General features: G+C 35.7%; 1 protein-coding gene across 1 annotated transcript in view; it reads left to right on the forward strand.

Moving 5' to 3' along the window:
- Positions 1–895: 895 nt before the first annotated feature.
- The window catches only part of LOC106851577 (sodium channel protein type 5 subunit alpha-like), a 30,909-nt gene continuing 13,537 nt past the window's right edge, over positions 896–18,267 (forward strand). Inside the window, exons 1-15 of the mRNA XM_088155406.1 lie at positions 896–1,165; positions 2,535–2,653; positions 3,151–3,240; positions 4,289–4,417; positions 5,842–5,933; positions 6,773–6,996; positions 7,617–7,678; positions 8,297–8,441; positions 9,630–9,824; positions 10,894–11,085; positions 14,667–14,769; positions 15,130–15,359; positions 15,482–15,634; positions 15,950–16,303; positions 17,019–17,471. Coding sequence (XP_088011532.1) covers positions 896–1,165; positions 2,535–2,653; positions 3,151–3,240; positions 4,289–4,417; positions 5,842–5,933; positions 6,773–6,996; positions 7,617–7,678; positions 8,297–8,441; positions 9,630–9,824; positions 10,894–11,085; positions 14,667–14,769; positions 15,130–15,359; positions 15,482–15,634; positions 15,950–16,303; positions 17,019–17,471 — 2,811 coding nt within the window. The remainder of the gene's footprint in view (positions 1,166–2,534; positions 2,654–3,150; positions 3,241–4,288; positions 4,418–5,841; positions 5,934–6,772; positions 6,997–7,616; positions 7,679–8,296; positions 8,442–9,629; positions 9,825–10,893; positions 11,086–14,666; positions 14,770–15,129; positions 15,360–15,481; positions 15,635–15,949; positions 16,304–17,018; positions 17,472–18,267) is intronic.

Here is an 18,267-nt window from a genome sequence, read left to right on the forward strand (position 1 = left end):
TTACATCTACATTATTTATCCTTTTGACCCAATAATAGATTCCCATGACCCTTAGAATGACTTTTGACTGACCAATCCAAAGGTAACTACCTAAGCTCCATGAAGAAGGCAAAAGAAGAAGATGAACAAAGAGAAGACACTGCCCAAAATTCTCCATCTTGTCCCATAACCACCACTATACTGTAAAACCTCGAATTTAAAACCCATCACCCAGTGAAAATACATCTAACCCACTATACATTTGTGATTTCTAACTCATTATTTGTATTTACAAGCCTTCTCCAAGGTTTCAGATCCAGAACAGTATTTTCCAGGGTATCTGTGCCTGGAAGCCCAGAAAGCTCAAAAACTCCAGATTACTGAGATCCAGCACTGAGGGCTTTGGGCTTGTCTGCTTTGAGGAGAAGGAGGCTGAGGGGTGACCTCGTCACTCTATGGCTTCCTGAGGAGGGGAAGTGGAAAATAAGGTGCTGAGCTCTTCTCATGTGGGAATGGTCCTAAGCCACACTGCAGGGGGTTTGCATGGGACATTGGGAAGCATTTCTTTGCTAAAAGGGTGGTCAAACACTGGAACAGGCTTCCTAGATGGATGGTTGATGCCCCAGCCTTGTCAGTGTCTTAGAGGCACTTGGGCAGTGCCCGAGGCCTTACAATGCTCAGCCCTAAACTGGTCAGGCAGTCGGGCTGGATGCTTATTGTGGATTCATTTCAATTTAAATAGTCTATTCATATTCCACTCTATTTTATTCTATTTTGACATGGAGTTTCAGAGAAGTAAAAAATCATCTATCCAATAGATATTAAAGCTGTGTGTTATTTCTGGTATTTTCTAATAGTCAAGGGCTTTCTTTCTTAAGTTACCTCTAGTACTGGAAGCAAACCATCAGAAGGAAAAATGGATGCCTCATTTTGGTCATCAGAAACTAACAGTTTTCGACGATTCACCCCTGAGTCCTTGGCAGCAATCGAGGAAAGGATTGCCAACAAAAAAAAGGAGAAAGTTGAACTTAAAGGGAAGAAAAAGGACCAAGGAGCTGAAAAAAAACTTACTCCTCAGCTTGACTTGAAAACCTGCAAAAAGTTGCCGTCTCTGTATGGGGACATTCCTGCAGAACTAGTTGGGGAACCCCTGGAGGATTTTGATCCATACTACAGTGATCACAAGGTTAAAACTTCCCAAAGCATTTTCTTAAATTTATTTTTGCCTGTTGAACTCTTAAGGGATAGTAAAAGCTCTATCCAGGAGGTGCTGGGGTTTGATTGTTCTGTAGACAGATTTTTGAACATTATTGACAACTTTTGGGTGGGAATTCTGAGGCATGCTCTGCATTATGGAATGAAGAGGTATTTTAAGTTCCAGTTAAGAATCAAAATTAATTATGAAAACATGTGATTGGTGCACTTTAATAATAAATATATTCTGGGATTAGTGATGCTTTGTTTTCCAGAGTAGTTTCTCTGATGCCTGTGGGGCTGAACTGCCTGTTGTATAAACAGTGCCTGTCCAACAGTTGGTCATGCTGGAATTGCAAATGCTTTCACAGAATTACAAATACAGGCACATTTGAGATACTTTCACTACTCTGTGTAGCAAACCCATGTTTTTTCATTGTCTTAAATTAATTTTATGTAACTTTATGACTCACTGCACATACTCCATGCTATTCCAAAGTGGTTGGTGATGCTGACTGTAGCAGTATATAAAGTAGATATTCTAGGAATCCCTTCTAAATTAAATTCTTAAATTAATTTATTACTACTGTCAAGGAAGACTTGATCTGAAGAGCAGAAGGTTCCATCCAGTCCTAGTTGGTGTTTTAATGTATGCCAGCAAGATATTGGAATGTAATAATTTTTTCACAGAACATGCTTTAGACTTTGCTCTTCCAGATACTTTTTTTCTCAAAGTAGTCGAAGTGATATTATTGATGAAGAGGAACTAAGGTTGATTGAGTAGAAGAAATTTATATTAAAGTTAGAAAGCTGTGTTATTAATTCAAGAGATTTCATTTTTACTATATGGCAAAAGTGCTGAGCTTCATGGACCTTAAGGTAACTTAGAGGGAATTTACAGTGTTACATGACAATATAGAGATATTTCAAAATTAAAACTTTTGCTTTGTCCAAGATTTTGGCAGTGCTACACAATGTGTATCTTGTGTATCTAAATAATCTCTTATAACCTCTAAAACTGTCCAAGAGTAAGGTATTAAGACCATTGTTACAGTCCCAGAGTAGTAATTTACTTATTTTGACCAAGTGAATATGATTACTTACTCTTCATATTCATTCCCATTATGGCTTCTCCCTCTCAGGCAATAATGAGCTTCTGTAGGGCTGCTCTCTTTCCTTCAACATGTGTATAATCAGGTCACAGCCCCAAGTAAGAATAAAGGAAAGCTGTACTCCTAACTGCAGTTAGATATAGCTCCAGATGCACACTTGAAAAATTGAACATGCAATTTTTGGAGAAATTTCTAATTAATTTAAATGTTTCATATGCAATTAATCCCTTTTTTTTTTTTTTTAAATAGACTTTTATGGTGCTAAATAAAAGGAGGACTATTTTCCGGTTTGCTGCCACACCTGCCTTGTTTATATTTGGTCCTTTTAATCCAGTCAGAAAAGCAGCAATTCAAATTCTAATCCATTCATATCCTTTCATTGGTTTCCCTGATTTGAATCTTAAAATATTCTGTGTCATTCTCTGTCATTCTGTTCCTCTGTTTCTGCTTTTTCTGCTTTTATTTGGAATTATCAATTAGTGGAAATAGCTCTTTTTAGGTAAACATGTCTGAACATGTCAAACATGTTATGTCCCACTAGTTTCCTAACTTCCAAAACCCTCTCCACATGCAGATAATTCATTTTTATATTTAAAACAAGAATTTTACCCAGCTGAGAAGGTTTGATCTTGGTCCTGTGCAAGGATGGGAATTGGATTTCAGTGATCTTTGTGGGTCCCTTCCAGCCCGGGATAATTTGTGATTCTGTTATAAGTTACTTAGGAAGACCCATGAAAAGTTCTGGGCATATTCAAATGAAAAGGAATTATTTGAATGTTTGTGTGGTTTTTGTGTGTGGAAATCAGTGACTTGTATGAACTTCCTTTTCATAACAGAGTGTTTTTTTCCTTAACTTACTATTCACGTTGTTTCTTGCCATTATTACGTGCACTGTGTTACTCAATTGTATGGCTATGACAATCCCTCACCTCCTTGTGGAAGCCTACTGGACTGAGTGAGTACCTCCGTGGCCATGTGCTCACTATTTTATGCACGACTGAAAACTTTAAATAACGTGGTGATCTAATTCTGGGGATTGAAAATTCTCGACTAGACCTCTGAGGAAGGCTGAGGATTGTTATTATATCACACAGTCTTTTGTGAAGCTTCAGTGCCTTTTCTTAGAAGCTCTCACCATATGGCCTTTTTTTTGTTTTGCCTAATTTTGCCATCTGGTGTAACATAGGAGGTTGGCCCATTTTTCCTTTTTGAGGATTAAATCTTTTCAAGAGACTGCAGTGGGATTTTAATTTAATATCTCTCATTCTACAGCAATAACCTGGATGTCTGTTACAGTTGCCTCATGTAAAAGCTATAAAGGAATAAATATTCATTCTGTTATTTCCTCTGTTTACTGGTGACTCTCCTAAGTCAGTTGTTCCCACTAGGAAGTCATTTACTTGTAATGTCTTGCTTCCTTGTACTTGTGCACTGTATTCAGTGTAACTGGAGTTAATGTTCCAGAATTAAATCTGGAAAATGTGCCTGGAGCCTCAGAAGTTCTGTATTTTTAATTCCTATTATTTTGGTGTAAGCGTGGTGATAACTTCATTTTCTGTAGGATTTCTTTCAGTTATAGTGTATTTGTCAGAATAAATATATAAAATGTGCAAAATTTACAGGCTCAAATACATCTTTGTTGTTATTGTTCTGCCAGAATGGTAAGGCTTTGAAATTTTCCAGCCTGCTTTAGAATATAAACACAGTCTTAAAAATGTTTCCTAAGAATATGTAATCTATCCTTCAGCCAGAAATAGAATTTTATGCTTATGTGAATGTTTGTGTTTGTAGATTTACATGGAAAATTTACTAAAATTCAGGAAGACATCTTGTCCCCATGATGCTTCTGAAAGTAATGCAACCTGTCCTATTTTGCTTAACATTTTCTACATTTGTCTCCATGCAGGAACTAAATCAGAGAAAAGATAGAAATGTGCCTGAATGTGTATCAGTCTCATTAATATTTTTATTTCTATAACTTTAATATACATTTTCCTCCTCAGACATGTTTTCACTGCCATATATACTATTGAAATATTGATTAAAATAGTAGCAAGAGGATTTGTTTGGAATGAATTTACTTTTCTTCGAGATCCATGGAACTGCTTGGATTTTTGTATTATTATTGTAATGTAAGTAAAACTCAGTTATTTTTTTCCACTCAGGGGACAAAAAAACACAGAGAAAATACCATTTGGTGTTGCTGAAATTCCTTTCAGTTGTTGGCATCCTCCCTGCTAAACTCTGCTTGGTCATAGTTTGCATGTCTGCAAAGAGAAAAACAAGCTTTAAAGTAAGACCTAAATTAAAAGCTCATCTTAGAACTGTGTGATTGTTCTTAATTTAGTCTATATTTGAGTTTTGACAAGAGGTGATTGCGCCAAATGAAGTTGTCAGGTGGCAGAATAAAAAAGAAGGGAGTAGGTTGTAACACTGCATGTAGGTTTTTCCTCATTTGTAAATAATAGGTATATGTTCACAGGTCTCATCACACACATCTCATGTATATGAATTATTCTTATGGGTAATAATGAACTGCTAAGGAGATTAAATATTATTAATCATCAGCATCTATCACTAAATAGCTACTGCTAATTACAACTATCACAAGACAATCCAATAGCTGTATGAAAGATTTAATTTATGGTCTTTTTTCCCTACCTGCACCCCTAATTAATTAGTGTTCAGCTTTACAATATGGTACCTCCACCTGTTTTTTCCATGTCTTATAGTACAGCAAAGAAAACTATTTGGAAATTAGCTCAGCTGCTAACTCAAGTTTAATTATTGTTTAAGGTACTTGATAATTATTCAATCCTACAAACTAGGCAAAATCCAATGTGCTCTGATCTGCTGCTGACAAAGTCATGCTTTGAGGGGGAGGTTGCCTTTCCAGCCGTTGTTGTCTTTGACTTTGTTATTGAGATTTTATTTTTTAAGGAATTCTGTTATAAGCTACAACCATTTCATGAGATGAGTCACAATTCACGTCCTTTCTGACATGAAAGAAGTCTTAGAAAATTTGGGGTAGCCTGTTAAACTGCTGTTAGAATATGCAATGCTTTAAAATGCTTTGGATTTGATGACATTTTCTAATTGTTGAAATGTTAAAATTGAAACGAGTTGCAATCCTCAAGTTTTCACTGACTGTTAAAGATTAGAAAGGCACATGTGGTACAGAATAAACACATTATAAATCTACTGTTGCTCAACTTCCTTCTCCTGAAGAGTGAATTTTGTTTTGAGATAGCTGCAACATGTACTTTCATGAGAGAAGCCTCAGTGTAAGAGTGTGGTTATGACACTGACAGTTTTATATTTATTTGACATTTTAATGGATAAACTCTTCCAAAGTTAAAGCATACAAATCCACACTAAGTAGGAGCTTACTGTATTTCTTTTCAGAGGCATTGCTCCAAAGCCCCATTACTTTATATCCACGCCTAGAAATGGACTTAATTCTTAATTTTAGGCATATATCTTATCCAGCTCCATAAGCAAATGGTTTGCAAAGCTCCATCCTTGTCATTCATTTGAGTGTGGGTTAATTTTACAGGTATGTTACTGCATTTCAGAGTGTGGGCAATGTTTCAGTTCTTCGAACTTTCAGAGTACTGAGGACTTTGAAAGCAATTTCAGTAATACCAGGTAAGGAACAACACATCTTACTGATTTTCTCTCTGCTTCACCAGAATGCAAATTCTAATTCCACTCCTGTTCTTGCCTTCTAGTTTTCTGGTCACTTTTTGTGACTCCCCCCCAAGAAATCCCAAGGTGTGACTGTTTTGCACCCTCAGTAGCACTCTAACACAATTTTTAAAATCATCTTTCCTTCAAATTGTTTGGAAAAAAGGAAATTTATAGTCTACATTTTTTTTAACCCATCAATGATGTGCATTTTTATTTAGCCCAGTGTCTTTGTTTCTTTAATTTGTCTCCCTGGAGCAGCCCATTGTATGTAATATGTTCTCTTAACATAATATATCTGAACCACCATATTTCTGATTTCATGTTCTACCTCTCTGGTTTATTTCCCAGAATGCTGATTTCACAATCTGAGAGACTTTGATTTGTTTCCTTACTGACCACAGCCACTCTCTGGATTGTGTGCAATACTTTCAATAGTATGTTGCATATGCCATCCAGATATTCAATACTTTTGTGTCATATCCTTAATTAGGGTACCAAAGAACGATTTCAGACTCCAATTGCAAAAATTCACTTGAAAATCTATAAATTGCTATATCTCTCACCATCATAATATATATTAACTTTACAATTTCCATGTAATTGCAAATATATTTTTGATTTTGCTATGAAATTACAGCAGGAATGAAACACTGAAGGTGTTTAATTTTGGTGTCAAAGCCACACATCAATAGTTTTCCTTTGTCTTTAACAAACTTGCAGCTGTCGTGTCTTGTCATACAGGAATATCTTTGCATTCCTTTTCTTACTTTCCGTGTTATTGGATCTTATTTTCCTAGGTCTGAAAATCATTGTGAATTCACTTGTCGAATCTGTTAAGAAGCTTGTGGATGTGTTGATCCTGACTGTATTTTGCTTGAGTGTATTTGCACTAATAGGCCTCCAGCTTTTTATGGGCAATCTAAAATCCAAATGTGTCCTCAATAACACTCAGTTCAATGACTCCTTATGTAAGGATCCCAAGATATATGTACCAAGTGATGAAGGTAAATGTGTTTCATTTGTCCCTTTACATAATCTGTGTATCTTCCTGTGTATGTATTCATTTTTCACAGAGATGTTAAAATATAGTTGCATGTATTTCTGCCAAGAATGTTTGTCCTTCCATTTGCACAAGTAGTAGTAGTAGTTATCTGGGACAACTGAAAATGAGATTAGCGAATCTTGGATTTGGAGAAAGATCAGCAGTCTGTGGGATAGAAGTGACTGAGTTTTCTATAAGCATTTTCTTCTTTGTCTGTGCATTGCACAGGGATCCTGATTTTAGGGATACTGTGCAGAGAATGATTTTTTCCATCATTTACTCTGTATTTCATGGATTTTGTCTACTTCTCAAAGAGATTCTTATTTTTACCAAAGAAAAAATAAAATCTTACATTGTTCTGCAGCAAATTGTTACTATTTATTTTAAATTGTCAGAGAGACAGGTCTGCTAAGAATCAGTTCTGTATGGCCTTTGGCATTGGAGCTTGGGATCTTTGATCTTTGGGAAAGGATCTTTCACAGAGGTTTGATCCATCAGAGTGCTTATAAAGTGCAGTAATGTTTGGTTTACTGTCAGAAAGCTGTAGAAACTGAAAAATTCTGATTTTATGATTCCTTGATTTTTTTTTTTCATTAGAGCTCTGCTACAGATTGGAAGACTCTTCTGAAATATTGCTCTGTGGGTACAGTGGAGAACTGAAGTAAGTGAACAAAGCAGTTTTAGTAATTTCTTATTTTTTTCCTTCAGATGAACTGTGGTTTTATTTTTGGTCTAAAGGAATGGTGATGATTTTTCAGGAGGAGGAAATGAATCAATGGGTGTGTTATTGAATTAAAAAACAGATATTTCATACCAGAAAAAGATTGAAGGACAAGGATGCAGCCAATTTTATATGTATTTTATTGCTAACCACTGGGAGTATAATGGTAAGGTAAAATGATATAAATGAGAAGGGGAACAGATTACTAAAGACTTTTTAGATATCAATAAATTCTCCTCTCCTCATCTTCGTGAATTATTTAAAAGTAAAGGAATTCCCATTTTTCCCCTCTCTGTATATTTGTTTGGATATATCCTAAATCACTGAGAGTTTTTGTATAGTCCCAAACTAAGGTGTCTGTCTAGTTTTCTTTACTAGCAAATGGATCTCTGGGATGCTCAGATATGAATCAGCCCTTCTGGCAGGAATATTTTGGGGAATAATGAAACCTCATTTCAGAGAAACTGAACAAATCTTTATTTGTCACTATGTATTGGATGCTTTCAGGTTCAGTTGAATCTCCACATAAGTGTTGTTTAACATTTCTTTTGTGGTTAGTACAGAGTGTCCAGAAAACTACACCTGTGAGAAGATTGGGAGCAATCCTGACTTTGGCTACACAAGTTTTGACCATTTTGGCTGGGCCTTCCTCTCTGTGTTCCGTCTGATGACCCAGGACTACTGGGAGCGTCTCTACAGACAAGTGGGTGCTTTTTGACCTGCTGGGATGACTTTAGATATGTCCACTACAAAAGTCTATATTGGTTTTAACATTACTGGCACCATTTTTTTTTAAAATCATTGTTAAATATTAAGGAAGTAGAGTCAAGTGGCTGAGCTGTCACCTTTTGCAAGTGACACTGGATGGGAGCAATCCCTGCTGTGAATGTTCATAGTTTTGTTGGAGAACAGGCTCAGGTCAGTGGGTAAAAGCTAAATAAGAGTTAAATATTTATGTGTAAGCACCCAAGGATTGGGATATGGAGCAAATCCAGCCAGGGAGCTCCCTGCTACTGCAGGGAATGTGAGGATTTGTCAATTCTCTGTCTTCCTTTTAATGTTGACTCCTCACCAAACCTTTTGGCTCAACATGCACACTTTTATTTGGGACTACATGGTTCGAAAAAAATTGGAGCCCTTATGTTTTGATTCTGAGAGTTGAATGTGACTTCTTAATTCTGTGGGTTTTTTGAAAAAAATTATATAAAAATAACTGTAGAGAACTGCGTGTATCCCTTACATCTATACAGTGCCTTTGTCAGAGAGGAACAATACTCTCTGCCTTTCTGTACCTTTCATATTGGTCCATTTTAATTCTTTTCCCCATCAGCCTTTATTAACTGAGACTTTTTTAAATGGATGCAACATCTTTTGCCATTTGAAGGCCATGTGATTTTTAGTTTTTAATGTCTCAGAGCTTAATTTTGAACCATCTCCTCTGCTACCATTTAAGAAAAATTAAGAATTAGATAATCAGTCGAAATATTGCCTCTGATTCTGTAATTAAAACATCCTTCATGACTGTATAGATAATCCTAGCTTTCATCTTTATTACTGAGTTTCATCAATTTCTTCCACAATCACCTGTTTAAGTCTTTACAGATGAAGTTGTCTTCTCATAACTTAAACTCTGATGATCATTTGCCTAATTTGCTGAAAGATATTCGATTTGATTTTAAGAATGGGATTTTAAAATTCTTTTCTACAGTACGTGACATTTTTATGTATAACTTAGACCAGAAACAGATCCTACTGTTGTTCACTGAAAACACTGCAGTACATTAACCTTTTGTATTGCACAGAAAAATAAATTGTTTAGAGTTATTTTGAAATTGCTTTGTAAATGTTAGTTTGTTAAGAATTTATGACCACCTTTACTTTTTCCTCACAGACTATCCGTACATCTGGAGTGTCCTCTGTCTTTTTTTTTATGGCAGTCATCTTCTTCTGCTCATTTTATCTCTTCAATCTGATCTTGGCTGTGGTAACTATGGCATATGAAGAGGAAAACAGAGCTACTCGTGCTGAAACAGAGGCAAAGGAAAAACTGCTTCAGGATGCCAAACAAATTATAGAGAAGGAGCAGGTTTGTGAATTATCATGTATAATCTGTAGTTCCTTTTGTTTTCTTCTGTTTGTGATTTATGGAAATAATGTTTTGAATTAAACATGGGCCTCTTGCAATACTTTCTGACTCTTGATTTCTCTTTATGTCTTTAAAAATGCATATATGTATGTATATGTATGTTTAAATGCATAAACATTCTTGTGATACAAAAAACCATCATGAATCCAAGTTAAAACATACTAAGTTTTAAGACTTGCAGACCTGACATTATATAGGAATGGCTTTTTGATAAGAAAGTAACTTTCATAGTATTGATGAGTCCTGAACTCCATAGTTTATCCTGTTCTTGTACAGTACCATTATTCCTGTGTCCAAAAATTTCTTTGTCTGGGTATCCCTTCCTGATCTTACTGCAGGAAGGAAGCATGAGTGGAAACATTTTATCTTCTACCTTAAATAAAAGATATCACTGATTTACTGCTAGCAGTCAGAAAAGTCAGACTTTAAGAGGACAAACAAATATTCTCTAGCAACTATCAAATTTCATAATTAAAGTGTAAGGCATCACCATTTTACCAAGTTCCTCCTCTACAGTTGTTGACAGCTCTGTAATGCCCGACAATCCACCTTGCCAGGCTTTGCTTACACTTTTCTTCCTTCAGTTTTTCTTTTTTCTTTCTTCTATTTTTCTTTCAACAGGATTAAGATTTAGGAAAATTTAACATTTTAGGATTTAGTTTGAGCCCTTAGTCTTCTGCTGTCTTGGATTCAAGGTCCTTTTCAAAGCAAGAAAGGGAAAGTAAAAGGACAAGCCATAATACTTTGTAAATCAGACACAAAGTACAATATTTAAAGTGACAAGGGCTGACTTTAATTACAGTAGCTCACAGGTAACCCTACTTTGTCTTTCAGAATTGTGAATAACATTTTGTACTTCTGTTTTTTTATGGCAGTTTAACATTTGGAACCTAGGAATTGTCAGTGCAAATAATTCAGATAGCATAATAATTACATGTATATGGTCCTAGTCCAGGCACTGGTGTTTGCCTTGAATTAACAGACAGATGTTTTACTTTTCCTGTTACAGATGTTGGCTATGGAAGAAGGCAGTAAGGCCTTGCATGCTGGATCTGAAATATCAATTGCTGACTTGAGAAATTCAAAAGGAAAAGAGAGTAATAAGGAAACACCTACTTCAAGGCAAAACTTAATTTTAGATGACCAGGAAAATGAGGAGCAAATATTTCGTTCACAGCCTGATCGCTGCCACAAGAAGCTTGTAAGTATTTGGAACAGAAACTCCATTCATTAGGTTTGCATGTGATATGACAAATCAAGGATGAGGTTTTGAGACCAGAGGGAGCCAGCACTACCTGCACCTGAAAGGGAAGCCAGAAGTGGCTGTCAGTGGTACACTTATGGCACATCACTCACCTGTGCTCTGAGATTTCTGTTTGTGCTACAGAAATAAATGCATAAAATTCTAAAGTTTTAGAGTTTCCCTAAAGACCTAACTATTTTGGTTTTTTTAAATTAATATTCTTTTCTACAGACAGCTAATTCTCTGACCTAAATATTTAGGATAGGGTTTAGTTCAGTATGAAGATTTCTGATCTTAGGGGTGTGATTCACTTCCTCACTTTAAGGATCTGGTACCAGTTAGGTGTTCTTGCATATGTTGGATGTTTCAGATATCTTTGTTATCTGTGGCATATCTTCCAGAACTTTGTGGATATCTCATAAACATTACAGAATCTCAAATGTTGCTAAATTCCTAGATTTATGCAACTGGATTGTTTCCAGGGTTAGAATTTTTTGAGGTTTTTAGGTTTGTACATGTGTTTTAGGTTCTAAACTCCCAGAGTGGAGATTTAATTTTTTAGATCACAAATTGATACCTAGTGGCATTAGAGCTTTTCTGGTGTCTTACTTGGCTTTCACCTCCTCTATGGATGGACACAGATGTTATGTGCCATGTCTCACCTACCAAGTGTCTCAATTGACCATCTCAAATGGCTTCACAAACATTTATTTATGGGAACCAAACTTATCAGAAACATATGTGTGCCATATACTGGGATTTTAAATGCACTGCACACATGGGTAAATTGAACATGGAGATTTAAATATGAGGCTGAATCTCACACATATTGTTTCACATCTTGTTTACAGCAGTGATTTCTTGCTTCTCTGCTGACCACTCATTTTTAAGTCCATTAAGAAACTTTTATTATGACTTTTTATTCTTCCTTTGCTTAATTTTGGAGATTTTTTTCCACAGTACCTTTGCCACTGACAAAATACTGTATCTTCTGAAAGAGCATCCCAAGTTTAATCTTTCTCTGTCTCTTTGTAAACATCTTCATTTAGATACCTATATTTAGATATTTTAATATTGAACTGTATCTTTCAAATAATTTTCAGGTAATTATCCATATTGCTTCATTATTTCCAACAATATCTAAAAAGAAAGCTTCTGATGCCCTTACACTGATTTCATCTCATGACAGATTCTCTTTTGCTTCTAAGAGAACACATCAGAATTGTTCCACACATCTCACTGAAAATGGAAATTTTCCCATAGCAGAGCTAAGAGAAAGAGAAATAATGTTCCTACTTCCATCTGTTTGAAAAGTATCCTTGAAGGAGAGTCTTTCTCAGACATATAATCCTAGATAAAATTTATTAAATTCTCATTCTGACAGTCATCGTGGTCAGAATTGCTTCTAAAGTCCATAATCCTAGCTATAATAAATTATATATTGGAGCTGAAGGAATCAAAATCACACATTTGGCAGCAACTGCCACCTGTCATCTCCTTTAGCAAAGCATTTGCTTCTTGTAGTGTGATTAATGTTTCCCCTGCTGTCTTAAGAATATAATTCAATTTTGTGACCTAGTTTGGTTTTGCTGCACTTAAAGGAAGTGCTGTGTCACAGCCCATGGTAGTGTTTTATTGTACCTATTCAGAAAAAAAAGTCTTTTCATAATAGGTGTCTTATCTTCTGTAAGTATAAAAATCTTTTTTTATGGCTGACTATTCCTATTTAACTTTTTTCTTCTAAGATGGTGATTATGTTGCAGGAGATGTATGAGACAGGAGATAAATTTGGATTATTTTCTAGACCTTGCTTTTGCAAGGCTACAAAGTCTCACAGATGGATGCCAGATGTAATCTGGATTTTTATATCTCAGAAATAACATCCTCAGACCTTTCCAAGGTCCCTTCCCCTCTCTGTGTCCAGGGAATGACAAAGTTCTGCATATCTCTAGGAAAACCTAAATCATGATCTAAGCACTGTGAGCTGCTCCAATGTAGATTTTTACCTTTAGTCAAAGAAATATAATCTGCAATAAACATGGCAGTATATTCCATGTTCTGACAACTGCTGGTAGTATAAGTTCTGCTGCAGCTGAGGACTCCTCAAACAATGTCCTCTCTTCTTTCATCATAAGAAGAGGCTAAAGGTGCTAAGTCAAAGAAAAAACCATATTGGGTAGAAGCTTTTTGGTAGGACAGAATGAGTTTATGACCATTATTTCTGCAGTGCACATCCCTATTTTAAATCTCACTTTGTCAGAGGACTTCTCACCTCCAGTTATTTCCTTCAGCTGAAGATCAATGAGAGCAGTAACGAGTTCAGGGCAGGTGAATGTCCCTGTCCTTTCCAAAAACACAACTCTGAGGGTTCCTTGACAGCTGTGAATTTCAACAAGAAGACTGAGAACTTTAGTCAGGCTGCCACACAAACTATTCTGGGTTTCTGTTTTCTGAGAAACCAAATCTTAGAGAAAAGAATGAAAGGATGACTTGCACTGGCCATGATTAGAATAGTCTAGTTGATCCTTTTGGATTCAGAAAAAAAAAAAAAAAGGAGAGGAGGAGAAAATGAGAAAATGAGCATTTTAGCACTTTATTATAAATTCATTTTATAAGTCTGTTCTCTGATAGTTCTATCGCTAAGTTTTGTTTAGATTTTCGTTAAAATATCTGATATTAAAATATCAGGGTGACAAAGAGAAATAATTATTATTAAGCCTTTAAGGCCAAGTATATCAGTTTCATTCCCTGTATAACAGTTTTACAGAGTATATTAATAACATAAGAGTTTGAGGTAACATTATGATATATTTTTATTCATTTATCCTTCCCAAAAAAGAAAAATATGCAAATCCAGTTGTGCTGAGAGGGAATATTAAGGTACAGTGCACTGTGATGTGGTCAATCTATCCACTCCCAGTCTGTCAGGTTCCTTGTCACCTGGTAGCTCTAATGAAAACAAAATTACTCCCATTCCAGGTTTTAGGCAATTCAATATTACTTAGATCTTGATAGGCTTAATAGGGCTAAAACTCCAATAATTTATATTAACTATGTGACTATTTTTCACATTAATACATGATTATCTATTAATAATCAGTAATTCATAGTTAAATAGCCAGTAGTTTATTCAAGCTGATGGTCAGTGTTCTTTTTGTTTTGTTTTTATCTTTCACTGGAAAGACAGATTGATTCTTTTCCCATGCCCCCTGTTAATGTTTCTGTACTTCTTTATAATGGCATTTAATTGCAATTTAAATACTTTCAGAAAAAAGTATTCTTGAAAAATTGTACTGTTTTTGATGAAATGTCCTTTGTCTTCAAAGATCTGATATTGTTTTTTGGGGTTTTTTTTTTGTTTTGTTTCGTTTTGTTTTGTTCTAAGTTCTTTTGGCAAGTTAAAGCTCCACTATAATGTGCATTTAAAAAGGCATATTTATCTCATGCTGGATAGAATTTTCGTATTTCAATTTGTATTGCAATTATTCTATCTTCATGTTCCCTTGTTATATTATCTTCTGCTGTGTTTCTAACCCCAGAGGCAGATCCTGCTGTCCTATGAGGTGTCCATGGATGCTATCAATGATCCTGTCCGAAGACAGAGGTTAATGAGTGCAGCCACAATTCTTACAGATAATTCAAGTAAGTCATTCTTTCCTTTTTCCTGTGGTGATTGTGTAACTCGACCTGAGAGATCAAACTGTCAAAACCAGCATTATTTTAAAAGCCTCTAGGGGAAATTATGCTGCGAAATGTAAATTTCAGTAAAACAAATATTCTCATATCTCATGTAACTCACAATTACCAAAGGTAAATTTTGCCTGACCTTTATTAGTCTGTGATTAGTTTGTGCAGAACTAGCTAAACAATATTTTTCAATGCTGCTATTCTGCTCATGTGAGATTGACTTTTCAATCTTGTCAATGAATGTCTTTTTCTTCATTCTGTGATATTCTACAAAGGATTATTCATATATCACTTTCCCTCTTTGTCTGCCACCAGACAAAAAACTGAACTGTCCTACATTTTGGAAAAATTTCCCTCAAAAGTATCTCATTTGGAATTGTTGTCCATTCTGGAGAGCAGTCAAAAAGAAGATGAAATTGGTAATTTTGAATCCATTTGTTGATCTCTTAATCATGGTTTGCATTATCTTGAACACCTTATTCCTGGCTATGGAGTACCCTGGCATGGACCCAGATTACCAAAAACTGATTTCTCTAAGTGATCAGGTAAGTTAGATTTCTGTAGGGTGAAAATGGAGTTATAACCCTGTATTTGTACTGGGACACTCCCTTAAGGAGACAGACTTTTTCAGTGACTTTTTTTCTGGATTTCATTTTTGTCTTTCCAGGTTTTCACCCTGATTTTTACTGTAGAAATGATCTTGAAAATCATTGCTCTAGATCCTTACTACTATTTCCAGCGAAAGTGGAATGTTTTTGATAGCGTGGTTGTTTTAATTGGCCTAGCGAGCTTTGGAACAAATCTGTCACCTTTCAGGCTGGTAATTATTTATAAAAAAAAAAAATTAAAAGTACTTGTGTTGTATAGTGAAATACCCTCATGTTGTTTTACTGATGAGTATGTTAAATCTATTTTCTTTATTGTTAAGTAGTAAGATAGCATGAGGTTTTAACTGAGCATGAGGTTTTAACTGGAGTGACTTTAATGACATCAAAATAATTAAAGTGCTCTCTTTGGGGAAAAAACAGTGATATTACTGCAGTAATGACATGGTAAATGCAGGGTCTGGCTTTCATGTGTGCTGTGCTGTCTAGGCTGTTTTTAATTGTTTTATTTCCTTGTGTTTTATTTACAGCTCAGGATCTTCAAATTGGCAAAGTCCTGGCCAGCCTTAAATACTCTTATGAAAATAATTCTACACTCATTTGGTGCACTGAGTAACCTCACTCTGGTTTTGGCAATCACAGTATTTATTTTTGCTGTAGTAGGAATGCAGATTTTGGGCAGTGATTATGCTGCAGAATCCTGTAAAATAAGCTCCAGTGGCAAATTACGCTGGCATATGATAGATTTTAGTCATTCAGTCCTGATTATATTCCGAATATTATGTGGAGAATGGATTGAAACTATGTGGGAATGCATGGAAGTGGCTGGAAAAAAGAAATGTCTCATCATTTTCTTGCTCGTCCTGGTTTTAGGAAACCTGGTGGTGAGTTTCAAGTCAATTTTCAATCCCTACTGAATGCATTCAGTTACTTTTTGCTTTGGAGGCAAACTTTACTGTTTGAAAAGTATTCACTTTATTCTCTTTCTGGGTGTCACTTGACATAAGGTTTTGTTCTGTCTCCCTTTTCCTCTTTCTTTCTTTTTCTCTTGCAAGACACAGAAGCAAAATAAAATTATTCCTTCTAGCCAGAGTATAGAAGTGCAGAGCTTATCATAATTTGGTGTCAGATGTCTTCATCTTTTGTGTTGATGGGACCAAATAACCAAACAGCTGAGTGCTTTAAATGCTTAACACATTGCCCTTATGTTATCAAAAGTTTACAGAACCCAGATTTTTGGTTTAATACTAGATCTAATGTAAATTTACTGGAAGACAACATGTTTTTCATCTGCTTGGTTTGTTGGTCTATACCAGATCCTTTTTGATGGTGATGTAATTAAAATTCATCTTTGCCTGCTGTTTTTCTCCATGTCTGCCTCCTCATACACTATGGATATCAAAGCATGTAAAAATGTATTTGATATACCCAGACTCTCACTTCTCTCCTTTTTTTCTGCTGCTATTCCTTCCAGAAGGAGCAATATCATGCTATAACAGTATTCCAGCATTATAGCAAATAATTTCATTGCAGTGGTTAATGAAATCAAGTTTGAGGGTCTCTGTTAGCAATAGTGTCTCCAACTTACTTTATTTTAAGGTGCTCAACCTGTTCATTGCTTTGCTGCTGAGTTCATTCAACAATGGCAGCCCAAAGGGAGAAGAGGAGCCTGGAGAAGGCACGAAATACCAGGTTGCCATTGCACAGATTCACAAGGGCCTGAAGGCTGTGAAAGACAGAATTTGGGATCACTGCTGCAAAAGAATGAGAGGAAGCCTCAGAAGAAGAGACAAAAAGAAGACTGTGGCAGAAGTTTCTGGAAAAGGCATAGAGATTACTAATTATGCCATGACAGATGTCAGAAAGCAGATAGACAACAGCTGCTTTGACATAGAGCGTTGCCACATGGAAGAGAGCTCCTCACTTGCAAGGAAATATGAAGGAATTTTGACCAGCCACAGTACCTGTGTTCCCATTACAGCAGCAGAGGCTTACACCAACAAAGGTGATGATGGGCACATTTTGCACACAGCTGTAGAATACAGAAAACAGGTAAGGAATATTGAGATTTGAAAAATTATTGTGACTTGCATCTTTAAATGCAATCTCAAAGACTCAACAGTAAACATTTTCCTTCCTGTCATTTCTGCAATTTTACTTTCTTTGTTCGTCTAGTACAAGGGCAAAACAATAGTCTTGGTTATTCAATGATATGTTGAATATTCACTTTTTCATCATTCTCCTCCAAAATTCTGCTTTTGACTGTTTTGCTTCATTTTATTCCTGTCAATGGATAAACAAATTTCAATCAAGACAGACATTTTTTTCTTTTTGTATCCTTTGCCTTTCACCTGGGTTTTTTGGAAGGCAGGCCTCATGTGTTCCTTCTCAGTTGCATTCCAAAGGGAATGTAAACAAAAGCTACACCATAAAAAATAAATTCTTAGTATTTTTTGTTTTATTTTTTTAATCAGCTGTTCACTCCCCTTTATATCTCTTGATTTTGTTGTGTTGGGCAGGATAAAGCTCAAGTCTTTCTGCATGTGAGTGAGACATTTTTACTGCCATGACAGCTGTACAGAGGCATTTAGGGATATTGGAGATTTTTCAGGTGTCTGTCACATCCACATGGGATTGTCAAATATGGCACAGGAACTGTAGGAACTCTTTTCATGGAATCACAGAATTGTTAGGGTTGGAGGGATCTCTTTTTGGATGGATTAGCACACAGTTAGTATCTAGGTGGACTGCTAGGATCCATTTTGTATGGTTTTGGTCATATTAGGAGATATTATCAGTGCAATATCTTTGGACAAATTCTCAAAGAAGCAAAAATTGCTGATCACCT

The sequence above is a fragment of the Sturnus vulgaris genome, chromosome 1 (assembly GCF_052056855.1).
Source record: "Sturnus vulgaris isolate bStuVul1 chromosome 1, bStuVul1.hap1, whole genome shotgun sequence".
Lineage (NCBI taxonomy): Eukaryota > Metazoa > Chordata > Aves > Passeriformes > Sturnidae > Sturnus > Sturnus vulgaris.